This window comes from Salminus brasiliensis, chromosome 5 (genome assembly GCF_030463535.1).
Source record: "Salminus brasiliensis chromosome 5, fSalBra1.hap2, whole genome shotgun sequence".
Classification (NCBI taxonomy): domain Eukaryota; kingdom Metazoa; phylum Chordata; class Actinopteri; order Characiformes; family Bryconidae; genus Salminus; species Salminus brasiliensis.
Genome location: NC_132882.1, coordinates 29,242,682 through 29,265,528, shown reverse-complemented (window position 1 = coordinate 29,265,528; position 22,847 = coordinate 29,242,682). Strand labels below are relative to the sequence as shown.

Here is a 22,847-nt window from a genome sequence, read left to right as displayed (position 1 = left end):
ACGTGCCCAAGACTGGTGGACGTTTCTGACGGACAGAACCTCATAAACTAAATCCTACATTAAATGTAACTTTTTTTATTATTATTATTTTTTTAAACAAATATACCGTCTGTATGCAGGATCCCAAACGTTTTTACTGAGAAGAAAGTTACGTGAACGTTGTGAACACTAGTTTTTTTATTTTTTTATTTTTTTACGTTTTTTTTTTTTTTTTTTGGTTTATTATCACCAAACTGTTAAAAATGAATTAATAATTTAAACATTTTATTCTATTCTACGTTTAAATAAATGCTCCAGTTCTTACGTTTGGAAAACGCTTTATGACACATTCATTAAATATTATTTATCAGTTTGATATGAAAGTGATTATGTTTCAGTGTTTTTATTGTATTAGATTTTATTTATTGCATTTTTAGTTTTGGGAAAGTTATATCAGGTGTTTCCTTAAAGTTCCTTAAAGTTTCTGTCTAACTTCGAATGCTGTGTGAGAAACGTTGTAAAAACGATGTGATTCAACCCAGTATTACCTTTACCCTTCCTGGAACATTTCTGTAACGTTACAGGCTAACCTTCCCCTGTAACCCTTTAAAAACACTGCTGAACGTTGCTGTAACGTTTTCTGCTCGCTGGGTTACTGTGAGGAAACAATGTGCCATACATCTGTTTAACGTTTTACATTATGAGTGTAATAGTTTAAAAAGTCTATAATCTGTTTTCAGATCCACATCACTCGCTCACTCCTCACTCACTCACTCACTCGCTCACTCCTCACTCACTCACTCACTCACTCATTCACTCTTCACTCACTCACTCAGTCTCTGAGTCACTCACTCACTTTTTATGTCATCACTCACTCATTTACTCACTATTTTCTTCACTCACTCATTTCCTCACTCACTCATTTCTTCCAACACTCATTTACTCATTTCTTCCACCACTCACTCACTCACTCACTCATTTCTTCACTCACTCATTTCTTCCACCACTCACTCACTTACTCACTCACTCATTTCTTCCACCACTCACTCATTTCTTCCACCACTCACTCACTCACTCATTTCTTCCACCACTCACTCACTCATTTCCTCACTCACTCATTTCTTCCACCACTCACTCACTCACTCACCCATTTCTTCCACCACTCACTCACTCACTCACTCATTTCTTCCACCACTCACTCACTCACTCACTCACTCACTCATTTCTTCCACCACTCACTCACTCACTCACTCATTTCCTCACTCACTCATTTCTTCCACCACTCACTCACTCACTCACTCATTTCTTCCACCACTCACTCACTCACTCACTCACTCATTTTTTCCACCATTCACTCACTCACTCATTTTTTCCACCACTCACTCACTCACTCACTCATTTCGTCCACCATTCACTCACTCACTCACTCATTTCGTCCACCACTCACTCACTCACTCACTCACTCATTTCATCCACCACTCACTCACTCACTCACTCATTTCGTCCACCACTCACTCACTCACTCACTCATTTCCTCACCCACTAATTTATTCCACCTCTCACTCAATCACTTCTTCCATCACTCACTCACTCACTCATTTCGTCCACCACTCACTCACTCACTCACTCACTCATTTCGTCCACCACTCACTCACTCACTCACTCATTTCGTCCACCACTCACTCACTCACTCACTCATTTCGTCCACCACTCACTCACTCACTCACTCACTCAATTCGTCCACCACTCACTCACTCACTCATTTCTTCCACCACTCACTCACTCACTCACTCACTCATTTCCTCACCCACTAATTTATTCCACCTCTCACTCAATCACTTCTTCCATCACTCACTCACTCACTCATTTCTTCCATCACTCACTCACTTCTTCCATCACTCACTCATTCACTCATTTCTTCCATCACTCACTCACTTCTTCCATCACTCACTCATTCACTCATTTCCTCACTCACTCATTTTTTCCACCACTCACTCACTTCTTCCATCACTCACTCACTCATTTCTTCCATCACTCACTCACTTCTTCCATCACTCGCTCACTCACTCATTTCCTCACTCACTCATTTTTTCCACCACTCACTCACTCGCTCGCTCACTCACTCATTTCTTTCACTCACTCACACACTCATTTCTTTCAAAACTCACTCACTTACTCACTCACTCACTCACTCATTTCTTTCACTCACTCACTCACTCACTCACTCATTTCTTTTAAAACTCACTCACTCACTCATTTCTTTTAAAACTCACTCACTCACTCATTTCTTTCACTCACTCGCTCACTCACTCATTTCTTTCACTCACTCGCTCACTCACTCATTTCTTTCACTCACTCACTCATTTCTTTCACTCACTCGCTCACTCACTCATTTCCTCACTCACTCATTTTTTCCACCACTCACTCACTCGCTCGCTCACTCACTCATTTCTTTCACTCACTCACTCACTCACTCATTTCTTTCAAAACTCACTCACTTACTCACTCACTCACTCACTCATTTCTTTCACTCACTCACTCACTAACTCACTCATTTCTTTCACTCACTCACTCGCTCGCTCACTCATTTCTTTCAAAACTCACTCACTCACTTTTTTTTCACTCACTCACTCCCTCACTTACTCACTCACTCACTCATTTCTTTCACTCACTTACTCACTCACTCATTTCTTTCTTTCACTCACTCACTCAGTTCTTTCACTCACTCACTCACTCACTCACTCACTCACTCACTCACTCATTTCTTTCTTTCACTCACTCACTCAATTGTTTCAAAACTCACTCACTCATTTCTTTCACGCACTCACTCACTCACTCACTCATTTCTTTCTTTCACTCACTCACTCATTTCTTTCACTCACTCACTCACTCACTCATTTCTTTCTTTCACTCACTCACTCATTTGTTTCAAAACTCACTCACTCACTTATTTCTTTCACTCACTCACTCCCTCACTTACTCACTCACTCATTTCTTTCACTCACTCACTCACTCACTCACTCATTTCTTTCAAAACTCACTCACTCACTCGTTCGCTCGCTCACTCACTCATTTCTTTCACTCACTCACTCACTCACTTATTTCTTTCACTCACTCACTCCCTCACTTACTCACTCACTCACTCATTTCTTTCACTCACTCACTCACTCATTTCTTTCAAAACTCACTCACTCACTCATTTCTTTCAAAACTCACTCACTCACTCGCTCGCTCACTCACTCATTTCTTTCAAAACTCACTCACTCACTTATTTCTTTCACTCACTCACTCACTCCCTCACTCACTTCTTTCACTCACTCACTCCCTCACTTACTCACTCACTCACTCACTCATTTCTTTCACTCACTCACTTATTTCTTTCACTCACTCACTCACTTCTTTCAAAACTCACTCACTCACTCACTTACTCATTTCTTTCACTCACTCACTCACTCGCTCACTCACTCATTTCTTTCACTCACTCACTCGCTCGCTCACTCACTCACTCACTCACTCACCCGCTCGCTCACTCACTTCTTTTAAAACTCACTCACTCACTTTTTTTTTCACTCACTCCCTCACTTACTCACTCACTCACTCATTTCTTTCTTTCACTCACTCACTCATTTCTTTCAAAACTCACTCACTCACTCGCTCGCTCACTCACTCATTTCTTTCAAAACTCACTCACTCACTTATTTCTTTCACTCACTCACTCCCTCACTTACTCACTCACTCACTCATTTCTTTCACTCACTCACTCACTCACTCATTTCTTTCAAAACTCACTCACTCACTCACTCGCTCGCTCACTCACTCATTTCTTTCAAAACTCACTCACTCACTCACTCACTCACTCACTCACTCACTCACTCGCTCGCTCACTCACTCATTTCTTTCAAAACTCACTCACTCACTTATTTCTTTCACTCACTCACTCCCTCACTCACTTCTTTCACTCACTCACTCCCTCACTTACTCACTCACTCACTCACTCATTTCTTTCACTCACTCACTCACTTCTTTCAAAACTCACTCACTCACTCACTCATTTCTTTCACTCACTCACTCACTCACTTCTTTCAAAACTCACTCACTCACTCACTCATTTCTTTCACTCACTCACTCACTCACTCACTTCTTTCAAAACTCACTCACTCACTCACTCACTCACTTCTTTCAAAACTCACTCACTCACTCCTTTCAAAACTCACTCACTCACTCATTTCTTTCACTCACTCACTCACTCACTCACTCATTTCTTTTACTCACTCACTCATTTCTTTCACTCACTCACTCACTCACTTCTTTCAAAACTCACTTACTCACTCACTCACTTCTTTCAAAACTCACTCACTCACTCATTTCTTTCACTCACTCACTCACTCATTTCTTTCACTCACTCACTCACTCACTCATTTCTTTTACTCACTCACTCATTTCTTTCACTCACTCACTCACTCACTCATTTCTTTCACTCACTCACTCACTTCTTTCAAAACTCACTCACTCACTCACTCACTTCTTTCAAAACTCACTCACTCACTCACTTCTTTCAAAACTCACTCACTCATTTCTTTCTTTCACTCACTCACTCACTCACTCATTTCTTTTACTCATTCACTCATTTCTTTCACTCACTCACTCACTCACTTCTTTCAAAACTCACTCACTCACTCACTTCTTTCAAAACTCACTCACTCACTCATTTCTTTCACTCACTTACTCACTCACTCATTTCAAAACTCACTCACTCACTCACTCACTTCTTTCAAAACTCACTCACTCACTCCTTTCAAAACTCACTCACTCACTCATTTCTTTCACTCACTCACTCACTCACTCATTTCTTTTACTCACTCACTCATTTCTTTCACTCACTCACTCACTCACTTCTTTCAAAACTCACTTACTCACTCACTCACTTCTTTCAAAACTCACTCACTCACTCATTTCTTTCACTCACTCACTCACTCATTTCTTTCACTCACTCACTCACTCACTCATTTCTTTTACTCACTCACTCATTTCTTTTACTCACTCACTCATTTCTTTCACTCACTCACTCACTCACTTCTTTCAAAACTCACTTACTCACTCACTCACTTCTTTCAAAACTCACTCACTCACTCATTTCTTTCACTCACTCACTCACTCATTTCTTTCACTCACTCACTCACTCACTCATTTCTTTTACTCACTCACTCATTTCTTTCACTCACTCACTCACTCACTCATTTCTTTCACTCACTCACTCACTTCTTTCAAAACTCACTCACTCACTCACTCACTTCTTTCAAAACTCACTCACTCACTCACTTCTTTCAAAACTCACTCACTCATTTCTTTCTTTCACTCACTCACTCACTCACTCATTTCTTTTACTCATTCACTCATTTCTTTCACTCACTCACTCACTCACTTCTTTCAAAACTCACTCACTCACTCACTTCTTTCAAAACTCACTCACTCACTCATTTCTTTCACTCACTTACTCACTCACTCATTTCAAAACTCACTCACTCACTCACTCACTTCTTTCAAAACTCACTCACTCACTCCTTTCAAAACTCACTCACTCACTCATTTCTTTCACTCACTCACTCACTCACTCATTTCTTTTACTCACTCACTCATTTCTTTCACTCACTCACTCACTCACTTCTTTCAAAACTCACTTACTCACTCACTCACTTCTTTCAAAACTCACTCACTCACTCATTTCTTTCACTCACTCACTCACTCATTTCTTTCACTCACTCACTCACTCACTCATTTCTTTTACTCACTCACTCATTTCTTTCACTCACTCACTCATTTCTTTCACTCACTCACTCACTCACTTCTTTCAAAACTCACTTACTCACTCACTCACTTCTTTCAAAACTCACTCACTCACTCATTTCTTTCACTCACTCACTCACTCATTTCTTTCACTCACTCACTCACTCACTCATTTCTTTTACTCACTCACTCATTTCTTTCACTCACTCACTCACTCACTCATTTCTTTCACTCACTCACTCACTTCTTTCAAAACTCACTCACTCACTCACTCACTTCTTTCAAAACTCACTCACTCACTCACTTCTTTCAAAACTCACTCACTCATTTCTTTCTTTCACTCACTCACTCACTCACTCATTTCTTTTACTCATTCACTCATTTCTTTCACTCACTCACTCACTCACTTCTTTCAAAACTCACTCACTCACTCACTTCTTTCAAAACTCACTCACTCACTCATTTCTTTCACTCACTTACTCACTCACTCATTTCAAAACTCACTCACTCACTCACTCACTTCTTTCAAAACTCACTCACTCACTCCTTTCAAAACTCACTCACTCATTTCTTTCACTCACTCACTCACTCATTTCTTTTACTCACTCACTCATTTCTTTCACTCACTCACTCACTCACTTCTTTCAAAACTCACTTACTCACTCACTCACTTCTTTCAAAACTCACTCACTCACTCATTTCTTTCACTCACTCACTCACTCATTTCTTTCACTCACTCACTCACTCACTTCTTTCAAAACTCACTCACTCACTCACTCACTTCTTTCAAAACTCACTCACTCACTCTCTTCTTTCAAAACTCACTCACTCATTTCTTTTACTCACTCACTCATTTCTTTCACTCACTCACTCACTCACTCACTCACTTCTTTCAAAACTCACTCACTCACTCACTTCTTTCAAAACTCACTCACTCACTCATTTCTTTCACTCACTTACTCACTCACTCATTTCTTTCACTCACTCACTCACTCACTCACTCATTTCTTTCACTCACTCACTCATTTCTTTCACTCACTCACTCACTCACTCATTTCTTTCACTCACTCACTCACTCACTTCTTTCAAAACTCACTCACTCACTCACTTCTTTCAAAACTCACTCACTCACTCATTTCTTTCACTCACTCACTCATTTCTTTCACTCACTCACTCACTCACTCACTCACTCATTTCTTTCACTCACTTACTCACTCACTCATTTCTTTCACTCACTCACTCACTCACTCATTTCTTTCACTCACTCACTCACTCACTCACTCATTTCTTTCACTCACTCACTCACTCACTCACTCACTCATTTCTTTCACTCACTTACTCACTCACTCATTTCTTTCACTCACTTACTCACTCACTCACTCATTTCTTTCACTCACTCACTCACTCACTCACTCATTTCTTCCCTCCCTTCTTTCCTCTCTCTCTCACTCATGTGGATATATTCCCAAATATAAATATATCCTAAATATATCCTGCGTGGGTATTTTTGGGCATTCAGGTGAACAAGCACATTCATCATTTGTGTTGGCATTTGGCCTTTAACCCATGAACACACACATACAGAAATACAGGCCCCGGGCGCTGCAGGCAGACATCACTGCAGCACCTGGAGTAGAAAGGGTTAAGGGAATTGCTCAAGGGCCCAACAGTGGCAGCTTGGCAAGCCCAGGTATCAAGCCCACAACCCTGTCATCAACAGCCCAGAGCTCTAACCACTGAGCCTGTTCTGTTTAAATGAGTGAAAGCAAATATTGTAAATATATATACATAAAAGCCGTGTTTAACCAAAGTCCTTGTGATGTGATCCTGAGGGGTAGTGTCTAGGGGAAGTGTGCGAGGGCTCAATGTATACAAACAGCTCCGTCGTGTCATCACTTCCTGGTTTCCGGACGGTATTTTAGGGGGGTAAGTCTGCAGAGTCTGCGCAGCCCGCATGTAAGAGAACACTGTTTTTGCTTGTTTTTTTATTCTTCATGAATTAAAAATGATTGCATTATATTCATGGTATTTTATTTATTGATTTTTTTGGCTCACAGTCGTTGTTGGCACACATGTTTTATGAGAATTGAACAGTTTGGTCTTGTTTGTGTTAAACTTGCGCAGCATCCTGATAGAAGTGCTAGAAGTCCTTGTTCACTCTGTTTGCTTATGTTGGCTTTTCCAGTGCGGAGGCTTCTGGACAGTGTGGACAGCATGGCGCTGCTGGCGAGGTTGACGTACAGAGCTAAACCGCTGCACAGCGGGTTCTCTCAGACGAGGGTAAGCGTTGTGCTGCGGGTGGGCGGACGGGGTTTGACCCCCTGTTTGACGGTGCGGGTCGCGCGAGCCTGTTAAAGGGCAATATCATAAAGTAACTATAATCGAGTTTTTACTGAGCAAAAGTCATTAAAGCTGCAGAGAAAATAACCAAAGTTATAAAGGGCATAGTGTTGTAACTGAAAGTAGGTGAAAGGTCATGAACCTCAGATGAGTGGACAGTGACCATATGAACAGTGTCTGCAGACTACAGGTCATTCAGGGATATCAGAAATCAGAGGTGTCTCCTTGTCTTCAATAGTTTCAGTCACAGACTGCCCTTGCTTATGCAATTATATAATTCTGATATTTTATTAAAAATATTGAAATGAGCCTTATTTAAAGATGGGCATTTTATCAGTTGTGTTCATCAGTGCTTAAAAACAGTGATCGCAGGCAGCCATCACTGCAGCTCAGCCCAGCCAGGCCATTCTCTGTTGACCTCTCTATCGCCCCATTCTGAGACAACTCTAGAGACTGCTGTGCTGAAAATCCCAGAATACCAGCACTTCTTCAAATACTCAAACCCGCCTGTCTCCCACCAGCAATCATGCCACACTGAAAGTCACAGAGCACTTGTTCAGATCATTGATGGTTCACATAACCCCTGTCTGTATGACTTTATGCATTACTCTGCTGCTGCACAGCTGCTATAATGCATGCATAAATGAATAGGTGTGCAGGTGTTCTAATAAAGTGTTTGGTGAGTGAATGTAGCATCAGTGTGAAAGCAGATCTACATCTGATCATGGCAAAGATTAGATGTTAAAGCCACATCATGTAGAATTTGTATATTAGAAATCATTGACTCACCTGAAATAGAGAGCACTGCCTCTCTGCCATTAGCACTCACTGTCACTGACTGCACTGTGTAACTTTGGTAAAACAGGCAGTGACACTCAAATGAGTTGGTGGTCATCCTAGTTAGTGAGGAGACACATTTGCTGTCTGCCAGCAGTTGTTCTTAATGTCTGTTGCTAGACCTTGGTCATTTTTATATTAAGCTGCTTATATTGAGCTGTTTATGTTTACGGTCAGTATGTGACCGTAGCTGTTGGAGTCATAAGTGTGTTTGAGCTGTGCATGTGTATGTGGTTTGTACCCAGGTCTGTATGTGCAGGAGATCAGGTTTCAGTATTAGGTATGACCCCCAAAAGTTTCAGCATGCTTCTTATGGAGACTACCTTTGTCTGGCTTGAGGGGACAATGAGACGTAGGTGCTCACCTAGACCTGATCTTGTTGTAGCCCAGAGCTTTCCCAAACATGTTAGTGCCTGGACCCATATGAAGAGGTTCCAGATGTCTTCTTTTACTTAATATTACTGATCATTCCTTTCATACAGCAAACATCAACAGCATGTCGCGGTGAAAAGAAACTGACAGCGCCCCCATTGTGGTTAATCTTTAGCCTGCTAAATGTGACTCAGTGGTGAGTTCATTAGTTACTTAGTCCGTCATCTCGATTGTTTGATGTAAGGTGGTCAGGATGGCCGTTGGTTTTTAGTCCTGGCTTGTGCAGTGGACATTGTGACTAACCAGTAGTACATGCAGAAGATCAGGTTTCAGTATTGGGCACGACCACCAAAGGCCTCAGCATGCTTCTTAGGGAGACTACCTTTGCCTGGCTTGAGGGAACAATGTGACGTAATTAAGGGAGAGAACGACCAACCTCAGACGTCACACGTAGGTTTCGCTCGCCATGCTGTGCACATGGCAGATGGCACATTGCCAAAACTGTGATCTAGAAGGTGCATTTGGCTTTCGTGCATACAAGAATAATGCTGAGCCCTTGCCTGTACATTTCTGCCGATCGGACGACTACAGCACTCAGCATTACATATAATGTAATTTAACCTGTTCTGCCTTTACAGCCTTCAATAAGTCCGTCAAGCTGCTGATATGAAGGGCTAATCATGCTCTCCTTCTCTGTTGCAGTTGTTTGGAAATGGGACAGCTACTTTATGGCAGTGCAGTGAAAAACCTGCGCCACAGGCTCGGTTCTTTCCCGTTTTTGACCAACCGATGCTGCTCCCGGGGACTTTCAAAAACAAGGTGGCCTTAATCACAGGAGGAGGGACAGGACTGGGGAAGGGCATGGCCACCACTCTGTCTGCTCTCGGGGCCGAGTGTGTTATAGCCAGCAGGTAGGTGCTCACCTAGACCTGATCTTGTTGTAGCCCAGAGCTTTCCCAAACATGTTAACACCTGGACCCATATGAAGAAGTTCCATAGGTTCCAAGATCCACCAGATGTTTTGTCCAGATGTCATTCCTTTCATACAGCAAACATCAACAGCATTTCACGGTGAAACGAAACTAACAGCGCCCCCATTGTGGTTAATCTTTAGCCTGCTAAATGTGACTCGGTGGTGAGTTCATTAGTTACCTAGTCCGTCATCTCGATTGTTTGGTGCAAGGTGGTCAGGATGGCCGTTTTCAGTCCTGGCTCGTGCAGTGGACATTGTGACTAACCAGTAGGTGAGCTCTCTCTCCAGCCCCAGGCGTCTTTTTATTTATAGTTCATTTCAATTATTTAAAGTATTTATTATTATTTAAAATAATTAAATTATTTATTATTAGATTTATTTGTGTCCTTTAAAAAAACTACTGCACACACAGGCGCAAGGTCAGTTGAGGTCAGAAGCAAATGCTCCATTCTTCAACAGTTTCTCTTCTTGTAAATTTCCACCAGGAGCATGATGGGGAAATAATCTCAAAGGGCTCTAGTTGCAAATATTGACCCTACAAGATTCCCAGTCTATAGATGTGAAAGTGTCAGTCTTTTCAGAGTCTTCTAGTGTGTGGTCAGCATAAGCCCAGCTGGTTCTATATAGCACTTAAAAGGGAATCTTTAACCCAACAGCTGTTGTCAGCTAGTATAGCAGACTAGCACTGTAAGCAGCCCTGAATTTTGACTTGGGCTTTAGCATGACCTGAAGGACCATGATGTGAAGCCACATACTGGTAGTAAACTGCAGTGCTTAAAATAGCTCATGATGGTCTGGGTCAAAAATACACTGTATGTTCAAAAGGATCCAGACAGCCTTTATTGAGATGTTGTCTGGTTCATCCATGAAGCTGTGAAGTGATCATTTGACTCTGTGTAAAGCTGTTCGTATAAGCTGCACGTTTACACTGTTCAGCTGATGTGGAACGTTTCTGATTTCAGAAGTTTGGATATTTTAAAGGAAACGGCACAGGAAATCTCGAAGCAGACCGGCAATAAGGTAAGTACTGAGCTGATCCACATAGATTCTGTGTAGCAGTGCAGATTTAGTGCTAAAGCTTATTTCATCTAAATGTTGTAGATCCAACCCATCTCTTCCAAGAGTACTTCCAAGAGAGAAGTGTAGTGGATGTTGAGTAGTGTGGTCTCCATACTGACTTTTACATTTGGCAGCATCTGGTCTGAGGTATCTTTTGGATCCTAGCCTGCACAAACTAGCTAAGGATATTTTCTGAGTAAACAGTGAAAGAACGCTTGTAAGAGCGTCTGTTAATTGCCTTTAATGTAAATGTTAACATGGTACATCATCACACAGTGGACCAGAGCATTGTTGGCTTCCAGAAATGATCAGTTTGCAGAAGAGACCTTAAGCTAATATAACAATATTTATAGTATGTAATATTTAGTAATTAAGTAGTAGTGGCTTGGTCTATTGTATTGGTCCAATTGTAATTAAATATTAACACACATTTTCAAATTGTTGACAAAAACAATATCACTTTATTTTTATGGTGTCCGTTCACCTAAATATAAACCTGACTATAGGTTGTATTGAATCTAACCCCAAATGGAAAACTGTAATTATGGAAGCGACATATCGTGATTCTCTAGGACTGTTGTCAAATCACATATAATCAAAACCAAGCTCGAAAACATCCCTGTGTGGCTCTAAGTCAATTTAAAGACTGGAAAACTGTAACAGAACAGACTTTTATCGTTATATTTATGCCCAGAGTTACATCAACCCAGTCCACTAGCTAAATCCTTTCAAGGCCTAAAGCTGTGACAGTGTAAACGCAACAGCGACTCCAGAAGTGAGATGGTGGTGTCAGTATTGTTTGTCATTTTCTGAGACAAGCATGAACATCACTGTCTGACCTGGTTGCTATGTGAACCAGGCCTCATGATAGTGACTTGATAGTCTGTGGAAAGGTAATTTCGGGTGAGGAAGCTAAATCAGAGAAGATCTCAATGTTTTGCTTTGTTTTTCTTCACATGCCCAATTTGCCGAACAACAGGGTTGTAAATCTGAGAATTTTTCACCCCTAAATTCACATACTTACTACTTAAGCATCAAACAACAACAACCTAAAATACCCCAAACATGCATTTTGTGGCACCTTTTAAGCAGCATAATGTGAGAATTTGGCTCCCTCTACAGTCGGAAAGTGGAACACAAATTACACATGCATTTCTGGGCAAGCTGAGAGATACAGAACCATCACTAAAAGTGGGAGGAAAAAAAGCATGTGGACTGAGACTACAGAGTAGTAATACAGGATTTTACACAAATATGACTCATGTTACGCAGCATCACACAGTACTCTTGTTGACTGTTGTCCTGCCTGCCTCTATGAGTTACGTAGTGCAGTGAAGTTAGTGGAGCATTGCAATGATTTTGAAGCTGTAATATAAATTTAGGGTAAAAAATTTACATAATGTTGCTTTAAATGAATTCAAAACCTAACCCTAATCCTGCTTTTTGAGAGCAGACTAAAATGTATTAAAATAAATAAATAGTTCAGGTACTACTATAAGTTCTGACAAAATGAACAAAACCAAAAAAAAAAAAAAAAAAAAAAAGGAAAAACAGTAAAAGTGGAGACAAAAGCTTTTGTATTTAAATTTTATTTCATTTTTAGCCTCTCTGAATTCAGGCTGCTGAGAGATACGGTTGTGTGTATGTTGCAGGTTCATGCCGTGCAGTGTAATGTGAGGGACCCAGCCTCCGTAAAAGCTGCTGTGGACCAGATGGTCAATGATGTTGGACTCCCTGATGTACGTAGATTCTCTGATTGTTCTTCGCTGTCTGGAAAGCAGTATTTTGATATGGGTTCTTGAGCTGTAAAAGGAATGCTGAACACATATGCCGAAATGCCCACTGAAACCCTCTGCACTCTTTGCCCCTCAGGTGGTGATCAACAATGCTGCAGGAAATTTCATCTGCCCCACTGAAAGACTCTCTCCCAATGCCTGGAGGACCATAACGGACATCGTTCTGAATGGCACAGCCAATGTCACCCTAGACGTTGGGAAGCGTCTCATCAAAGCTGAAAAAGGTGAGAATTGTTTGGTCTTATTAGACTTAACTCTATGGTAGCTGAAAAAAATAAGAATTCAAATTAAACAATTCTATTTAATTCTATTTAAATTGCTGGAAGTATATTAAATGGCTTTCTGGCAGTACCAAAATACTTGATTGCTACAGTCACACCACAAGATGGCAGTAAATGCTCATGTTGCAGTTGTATATTATTGTACATAAACCAGTTCTGTATTGAACATCTACATTGTTTAAATGAGGGATACACTAAAATTTTGGTATCAGCAGGTCATTTGTTTGCTGAAAAATATCTATTGACATTTCACAGATTTATTATGATTTATATTTTAAGCTGATATTTGATTGTTGATGTATTTATTGAGTGTTTAGGCAATGCTGGACTACTGCAGTAAATACTGCAGAAATAATAACATCTCTTATGTTCATCCAGGTAGATGTAGCCCCAGTAAACAGTACATGACCTTTTTTAATGTTCATAAATGTAGAGGCATGTACATGCAGAATATTGGCTCAGAAGTCTCATCAGTGCGATATAATAAATGTGGTATTTTAATAAAATGGCTTTATAACCCACAGTGTTGTTTATGTGCTGTTAGAACAGTCTGCTCTACTTTGCATTTTATGTTACTTGCTAAAAGCTTTAATGCTGAGTATGTAATGCTTTTGTTAATACCATAAATACTGTCTCTGTTTCTTATTATTTGAGTCTAATGAGCTTCGACCGGACAGAAAGAAAATAAATCTTGTGAAAGTGAAGTGAAGGCTTTTGGCTATTCCTGAACAGTACTTGCTTCTCTCGGACGCATAAAGAATAAAAAAAAAACCTTTTCCAGTTCAGGATCCCACATGTCAATGGAAAATCTGGAAACCCTGGAAATTTGGAGGCTATTTTTCCAATCATGGAAAGAAAGAAAACATTCTAAAATGTTTTCTTTGTTAACCGTCTGTTTTTGAACTTTTGCAGTAACCTTTTTGCTACCTAGCATCAGTCAGCTTCAGCTATATTAGTCTAGCTGCACATGAGGATATATATATATGACCTAATATGTGATATATCTATCTATCTATCTATCTATCTGTCTATATACACACACACACGTGTGTGTAAGTATATATATATATATATATATATATATATATATATATATATATATATAATGTACGTGTGTGTGTGTGTGTGTGTGTGTGTGTGTGTGTGTGTGTTCTATGTCTCAATTATTAATGGGAAAAAAAAAATATATATATATATAGTACTATGTGTTGAATAGTATGTCCAGTACCCAGTGGTGTGTGACCAGAACAGTTTCTACTGTAAAAAATAAATAAATAAAAAAGGCAGGTTCCTTGAATCTGCTGTTCGCATGCAGGTGTGGAATGCAACCTCTTCTGATTATTTTGACCTTTTTCTCTCCTGTGGACGCCATAATTACAGGACACGCAGTGCTAGATATGATATCTCAGTAACAGCTTAATGGAGGTCTCTGGTGCTGTCTTCCTTTGCCGCTGTTGTTTGCATGGTTGACTTTTGCATCTATAAGTGGAGCATACATCACTGCGACTTTAATTGAAAAGGCCTCCAGGCATGTGTGGATGTCATTGGGGTAGTTCCTGCTTGTGATGCTTATTGTGGATTTCTATCAGTGCTCCTTTAGTGCCTTCGTTATGGAACTGAGTGTGCTTCATTTGTTATGTTATGATGTGTTTTGTTGGGATATGTCATGATGCTGATGCATGGTTATTTATGTTTTTCAGGTGCAGCTTTCCTGGCCATCACTACAATCTATGCTGAGAGTGGCTCTGGGTTTGTTGTGCCCAGTTCATCTGCCAAGGCGGGAGTGGAGGCACTTTGCAAGTAAGTGAATAAGCTAATCAGGGAAGCATGATCGTCATGTTGTATATTTGTCCATTATTTCAAAATAATTTTAATGATGTATTTATTAAATGCACAATAGGTAATAGAATAATACATTCCCTGGGCAAAAGATTAGTCAGTGTTTAAGGTAGTAGTAACTTGTTGCACAAGGACGATTGGGCTACAAATGCCTGTAGGGTGTTTAGATGGGATTCACAGGGATGTATCGCTGAATGTGTGGAAAATGGGTCGCAAAGGAGATGTTAATGATTGGCAAAAATGAGCATTTGGGTGTTTCCAAAGGCCCTAGTGTGAAGGAAGTAGCTAAATTTGCAGGCATGTCGAAAAGTACGGCCATGCAGGTCTACCAGCAGTGGCAAAAATCCCAATCTATAGGAAGTTTCCATCACAACTGTGGCCAAAAGATGAATTTGACAGTATCAGGCATTTTTTTATCATGCTTTTTGTAGGTTTAGCACATTAGATGATCAGTGCACCCTCTATATCACACCCATCAATGAAAGAGAACCACCAAGAAATCATGACCAGTATTTAGGTGAAACATTTGCAGCACAACACTGACTGACTTGTATGAGGCAGTGCAGCGTTTCTGGGGTGGTCGGCCTCTAAATCAGTCTAAACCAACATCATTTGGGCACTAGGGTTGTGGTAGCTGGCTTGGAAAAGTTGACCAGCCAAAAGGTTCCACCCAACAGTGGTCCTATAGCCAGCAACTGACCCACTTACAATGTGTTAGAGGATGTTTAACCCAAATTATATATGGAAAACGTTGAGCTGTACATTTATAACTGTTAGGGGTGCAATGGTACACAGACGTCTCAATGGTTCGGACATCACAGTACAGGACGATTAGGTACAACGGGAGAAAAGCAACAAAAACCCTCAAGTGCATTAGGCTAGAATCCTTTTCATTTATTTTGAACCACTCTGAGGTAGTTGGTTGGCTGCAAAACTAAAAAGTAGAGTACATCATAAATAAAAGCCGTTCAATAGGAAGTGTGTTTCTAGTGATTCTAGCTCCTGTGTGCCTTTCTCACTCGCCAAATTTAGAGGCAGTCAGCTTGAGCGAAGTTTGTCATGGCTTGTTGCTAAGTTTCTAACAGCTTACGATTTAAATTGTCCAGGTGGAACTCACAGTTGTGAAATTTGGTTGCTCGTTAATCTTTGCACATAGGCGACTGCCTCCGTACTGCAACTGCATGCACCAGATCATAGCTTCAGTGTATATGAATACGTGTACCAGTACACCCCTATTAACTGTATAGCTGTACATCTTTAACCATACATTTACAAGTCTGTAAAGGTATAAAGTGGTCAGTCTATGTGACAATTTAAAACAATACAGAGCATGAGACCTCAAAATAAGAAATACCGGTATAGCATGCTTAACAAATTGGGACCTTGGCATGTGCTCATTCTGGCCTGGCAGTAATCCTGCAGCAGTCAAACTGTTGTTAAAAGCATATCTGTTCTCTGAAGGTAACGCTCCTTTCACATGGTGAAAATTGCTCTGCACACACTCCACATTTTTCAGCTTGGTCTCTCGAAGCACTTTTGTCATTGTTGGTGATCTGCCTTTATCTAGTGATGCTGTTGCATCAGCAAAATCAATAGCGAGGGCTCTATTCTTAGCTCTGCAGACATGTATGAAACGAGAGTACGTTTCACGGCTCTGAGACAGAGGGCTGCTAAAGTTTCATTACCGATCCGTTAGCTGTGGTCTGTGCACATAGTTGGAGGTTGGAGCAACACAGCCTCTAGAGAACAGCTTTGCTATCGGCAGTTGTACTGACTGGCAAAGTGCAGTCTGAAAAATCATCCTTACGTGCTCTTGCTCTTATTATCCGTGTTCTAGAGCTGTGTGAGGACCTGCTGAGTTCATGCCCTCTACTGACCTTTTACCCCTGGAGGCGACCTGCAGCAGGTCTCGACATTCTGCAGGAGCACTGTTGACATGACCGTGAATGTCTTGATGGTGGTTCTTTTGACAATAACCATGTATTGGTAGACCTATGTCAAGGAGTCCTTCAAATGAGTGCTGATCTAGACATATGTGTCACTGAGCCCTGAGCTGTGCCGTCACTATTGGAGAAAAGTTATTTTCCTGTGCTTGAGTTCTGATGCGGCCTCATTTTAGTGCTGTAATGGTTAATTACTGAGTTTCAGCAAATTTGGACAAACACCTAGTGAATATTAGAATGTAAAAAAATGTAATTTAGCAGCTCAGAGGATCGTGAGTTCAAATCCTGGGTCATGCTGATTTGCCATCAGCAGCCAGAGCCTGAGAGAGCCTGGTGCGCTTGGGTAGTACTTGAGGTTTTGGCTCAAGTACTACCCAAGCGCACCAATATTTTATAGATGAGGTAGAGCTAGGCAATATGATGATATTTCATCGTATCATGACAATTTTTTTCATTGTGGTACACAATATGCTTTTCTAAGCACATGGAGGATACTGTTAGTGCTTATTAAACACTGATCAGGTGCAGGTTTCATTACTAACAGTGTAATTAAACTGGTTTAAGTAGCTGAAGAGCAGCAGATGTTAAATAAAAATCACTGTGCTCGAGAGAGTATCTGAAATTGTCACTACTAATGTGTTTAGTCTTTGATAAATATCGTTTATCGCAAAAAAAAGGTCACATGAGGTCACATGTACACATTCACAAACTGTCCTGAGACGCGTCCAGGATGTATCCAGTGTATGTCACTTAGGGACTCCATGAGTTAAAGTGAAGGACAAGGACTGTAAGGAATATCTCACTGTGGGATCTCATGGGTTAAGGATTCTCACACTGCCATATCTCTCTTACAGACATGGTTCCTTTTGGTTCTTGGAGCTTGATCAGCATATGACCTTTTTCTTTTTAATGATCTTAAGGTGTTGAATCGCTGCTACTGGGGTACTGAGTCGCAACCATAGGCTAGCATGGACCGCTTTTCAGTAAGCCATTGCAGACTGTTAAAATCCACTTAAAAAGGCATGCTTCTTGAGTAATGCTGACATGCTAATGCTGTGTTGCCCCATTGTATGCAAGTTCCCATTTTACGTAATCTAATTCCTCAACATAGGAAATTGCTCACCCCAAAAAACTGGCCCTTCAGAGACCCTTTTTTTTTTTTTTGGAAAAAAAGCTCTTTTATGGAATAATTGTGAGCTCCCAATTCCCCTCATTTCCCCACCATTATCTTCGGACACTATTGAGCAAATATGTTATTTCTGATTGGACTGTCCATTCTGTGGATTGGATCCCACGAGCCGGATCGATTTACCTTGGACTGACCCCCAAAAGCAGCTTGCTAAAATTTGTTTCCTCTGCACCCTCTCTCGTCTTGCCACTGTTGTCATTGTGTTCCAACAATAATGGGAAAGTGAATGGTGTCCTGGAGATAATGGCAGCCAGAAGAGGGAATGTATGTTGTTGAATGAAGGAAGCTGAAGACAGATTATGATTCTGGCTGATTGTGTTTGCTTTTGTGCCTGTAGGTCTCTGGCGGGCGAGTGGGGAAGATATGGCATGAGATTCAATGTTATTCAGCCGGGGCCAATCAAAACCAAGGTACTGTATGTTTGATTGAAAGTGTGTGCTAGAAGAGGGGAGGTGGAGAGCTTTTTCCCACAGTAAGGGGAAAGATATCATATAAAATGCTGGATTTACAGAGTCTTTATGGTCCTGCTGTTAGTTTCTCTCCCATAGATTCTGTTCGATATTATATCCTCATCTGCCGGTACACACACAGTAGAGCGAGACATGGAGACAAAATGTGGACAAGATTTGTATCTGACCCCTAATCTGATCACAGTGCGCCTTGAGAGTGTTTACACCTGGCTTTTCATGCAGACAAGTGAATTTTTTATGTGATCCGATCACCTAGAGTCCAGGTTAATGCTAGGTGTAACCCGGCTCCCAGTGCACTGGGTCAGGACCGGTCAGGAGATTGCTCTTCTTTAACACTTTTCTAAAAAGGAGAACCACATGTTCTATAGGGTTGTGTAAAGAACCTGTATAAAGAAGCTCTATATGCATTTGCCATTTTAAGGGGTGATCTGTTTGATCCAGTTCCACCTATTCCTATCTATGCATTCTGAAGGGGGCTTTCAGTCGCCTGGATCCCACTGGCGAGTTTGAGAAGACGATGCCTGATAGGATACCGGTGGGTCGACTCGGAACTGCGGGAGAGATTGCCAACCTAGCTGCCTACCTCTGCAGTGACTATGCCAACTGGGTGTCGGGTGCGGTGAGTGTGCTCTGACCTTGTGTAGAAAAAAGAGCTGCTGTCTGTTCTCTGTAGCTCACCTGCTGGCTCCCCCTCAGGACCTCTCCGCTTTCAGCCACAGGGAGGGAGAGATGAGCACAATCGCTCCCTCTGACAGGGAACCCAGGGCGTATGTAGAAGCAGAAGGGACACTTTGAGCATTTGTATTACATAACATTGTGCCAACAGCCCTTCATCAACATTTTATACGATCAAAATGTGTGTCTGTACGATGAAACCCACGCCCGCTCAGAGTGTGTGTAAATTGGTGCTTAGCATTTGAACAGCCTGAGAAATGTTTGATTTGTGTTTAATTGACCATAATCATTGTACAGATATCAAATGTTGACAAAAATTGAGCACACACATGCTCTTGTACTAAAATTTTGCATAGTTTGAACACTGTCAACATGAGTAAAAGCAGAATTTGCAAACTTGCATGTTGATTAGTTTAGTAATCCATAAACTGTGGGAGGTTTATTGATTATTGCATTATTGCAATAATAAGTGCAAAGTCAGTATAACAAGACACACTGAAAGTCCTGCAGTCATGGAGTTGTATTCTGTAGGGCTAAAGTTGACGAGATGAATCATCAGTCGGAGACCCGTCAGTCGACTGAGATTCACAAGGATCACAAGGAGTTCTAAATAAGGGAAATTCTAAATATATATTTCTATTCTAGCAGGGCTGAATATCTGTCATGCTTGCTAAAAGAAAATTTACATGACATCATGTGCAGGCAGTTCAGTTTTGAGGCGAGTTGAGTTGAGTAAGTTAGGCTTGCAATAGAAGGTCTAAAGTATGGAGGCATTTCTGAAGGTAGAATCCTAACAAACGTATATCCAAGCTCTGTCTGCAAGACCTACTGAAGGGCAGTGGTGGCTCCGCAGTTAGAGCTCTGGGCTGTTGATGACAGGGTTGTGGGTTCAATACCTGGGCTTGGCAAGCTGCCACTGTTGGGGGGAGGGGGGGTCTAAGATTAGATCTAAGATTTCTTTATATTTGATGAAAAATACAGTCACCTAATAAACCTGTAGAAAACCAGAAACGGCCGATGACTTGCATTTCTTCTAATTTAATTTTACTTTCTAATTTAGGTTTATTTAGGAGCTTTAAACGTTTAACGAGAAATAAAGTTGGCTAATCCAGTTGGAAGAAGGGATTTTAATGTTTAAATTGAAAAAATAAAATCGGCTAGAAGAGCTTATTTTTAACAAATATTCATGCTCCTGTCTATCTCAATATTCCACAAATCCATATGGCAGCCTGACATTATATGTCAGTAATCTAAATAGTCTGCAGTCTTTAATCATATGCAGCGTCTCTTTTACTGATTACTGATTTTGTGTTAAATGCTCAGCAATATGAATAAATAGTTATATATAGATAGATATCATTATATATAGATAAAATGGCCAAATCTAATGTGACTGAGTTGGGTACAGCCCTAGTGTTCTGTATTCCTGTATCCCTCTATGGCTTAGTGTAGTAGCACCAGTTTTAAGGTTGCGTGATGTAATGCAGACATAATTAGTGTGTTATCCTTTTTGTTTTGTTTTTATGTTTTGTTTTTTTTTTGCTCTCATCATTTTTACCAAGACCTCAGCCCACAATTAGCTTGTTGGGTCGATAGCTTGTTCGGTCATGGTTAGAAAAGGCCAGGTGATGCAGATTTCAAGACTTTATAAATCAACTGATTCCTTAACCCTTGTCCCAACAATCAGCATCCTTGGGCTTCTCTAAGCAGCTACCTAGCACTCTGAACATTGTAATGAAAATAGAGCAAGATATGTTTGCTGAAAAAAGCTGCAGAATAACATGAAAAGAACATCTCTCCAACTGTTAAGCACAGAAGTGGATCGATGAATGTGGAACATCTCACTGGTCGAGGGAAGCAAACATCACACCGTCTCTATTGATTTAAAAAAGTTAATAAATAGAGGGTTGCTTCTACAGCAGAAAAGTGATCCTAAACACCTCAAAATGTACAATGGGCGACCTCAAGAGGCACAACTGTTCCTCATCAATCTGTATCTGGTTTTAATCCCATTGGCTAGTTATGTTTGAAGCTGTGGTGAACAGACTCAGTGTTCGGTCGGGTTCTTCTCAAATGACATTGCAATGTGATTCTCAACCCAGACATATCAAAATGTGCCCTTTAAATGTATAGGCTATCTATATCTGGGCACCAGTTTTCCAGGTTAAGTCTAGTTGAGGAGGCTTATTTTCCTTTTGAGGCAGAAATCTGATTTCTTGTGCTGTGTAGGTTCAAGACTAGGCTTAACATGGCCTTAAATGTGTAAACATGCATAATATGTGGATGAATCCATTTCCCAAGGGCACAAAATCCATTTCCCTTTACTGGGCAATTTACCATCAGGTGGGTATGTTGGCGGGACAGTGATGTTATATATGGCTAGTGATGCATAGAAAAGAGTGGTAGTGCTGTTCACTTACAAGTGGTAAGCCTGTAATTCTTGTTGAATAAGCCCAATTTCTTTATTGAGATGCACAGTGTAGACTCTACTACAGGAATAACTAAAGCGATTGAAGTGATTTATGTGGTTTTATATGTAGTTTGTAATTATTTATGTATTATGTATATATTTGAAATACAATGTTTCACAGTTTATGGCTTTTCTAACTCATTTGCAAAATATGGCCTTGCTAAAATTCTAGTTACTTGAACAGTCATCCAAATAATCAGTAAATACTTGTTTGACTGCTTTAACTGTGAATGGTGAAACAGCATAGCCTACCACGAGCGCCCATTTCTTATCTGTTGCATCTCCGCACGCCTCTTTATCCATAGGTCATCAGAATGGATGGTGGTGAATATGTGTTCATGGCTGGTGAATTTAATGTCATGAGAAAGGTAAGCTTTTTAGCACTACACATACACAAAAAAAGACCTGTATTTTTAATATTTACTGTCTCACATTTTTACCTCTGCATGTTTCGTTTCATTTCGTTGTATGTGTAGGTCACTAAAGAGCAGTGGGATTTGATGGAAGGCCTGATCAGAAAAACGAAGGGATCGTAATGGCGCTTAAGAATGGCAAACTGAGTTGAGATCAATGCCAGTGGACAGATTTGACATGCAGTTCCACATAATGTCCATACAGTTCATTCATAGGAATTGCACACAGGAACATAATATAATTAAACATGCATGGACATAATTAACGGTATATCTCATTTTTTTATCAACATTGAGTTGGGAGACCTTTTGAATAGTATTTTTGTGTTTTTTCCAATGTTTAAGGTCTTATTAATAAGCTTGTGTGTTTTTCTTGCTGATTCTCAGTCTGTATTTGTACTTTCGATAAAGGCAAATGAAATTTAAA

The 22,847-nt window shown here is 40.5% G+C and overlaps 1 protein-coding gene across 2 annotated transcripts; it reads left to right on the top strand.

Moving 5' to 3' along the window:
* Window positions 1–7,670: 7,670 nt before the first annotated feature.
* Window positions 7,671–22,847, top strand: decr1 (2,4-dienoyl CoA reductase 1, mitochondrial). Of its 2 annotated transcripts, none has more exons than XM_072678913.1 (11): window positions 7,671–7,719; window positions 7,949–8,043; window positions 10,015–10,223; window positions 11,248–11,305; window positions 12,997–13,083; window positions 13,217–13,364; window positions 15,122–15,221; window positions 18,730–18,802; window positions 19,335–19,481; window positions 22,313–22,375; window positions 22,484–22,847. In XM_072678913.1, the coding sequence occupies exons 2-11, from the start codon at window positions 7,978–7,980 to the stop codon at window positions 22,541–22,543; spliced, it is 1,011 nt and encodes a 336-aa protein (XP_072535014.1). In that variant the 5' UTR covers window positions 7,671–7,719; window positions 7,949–7,977; the 3' UTR covers window positions 22,544–22,847. The 2 variants fall into 2 exon arrangements, with proteins under 2 accessions (XP_072535014.1, XP_072535015.1); XM_072678914.1 differs by having other exon boundaries at window positions 7,675–7,689.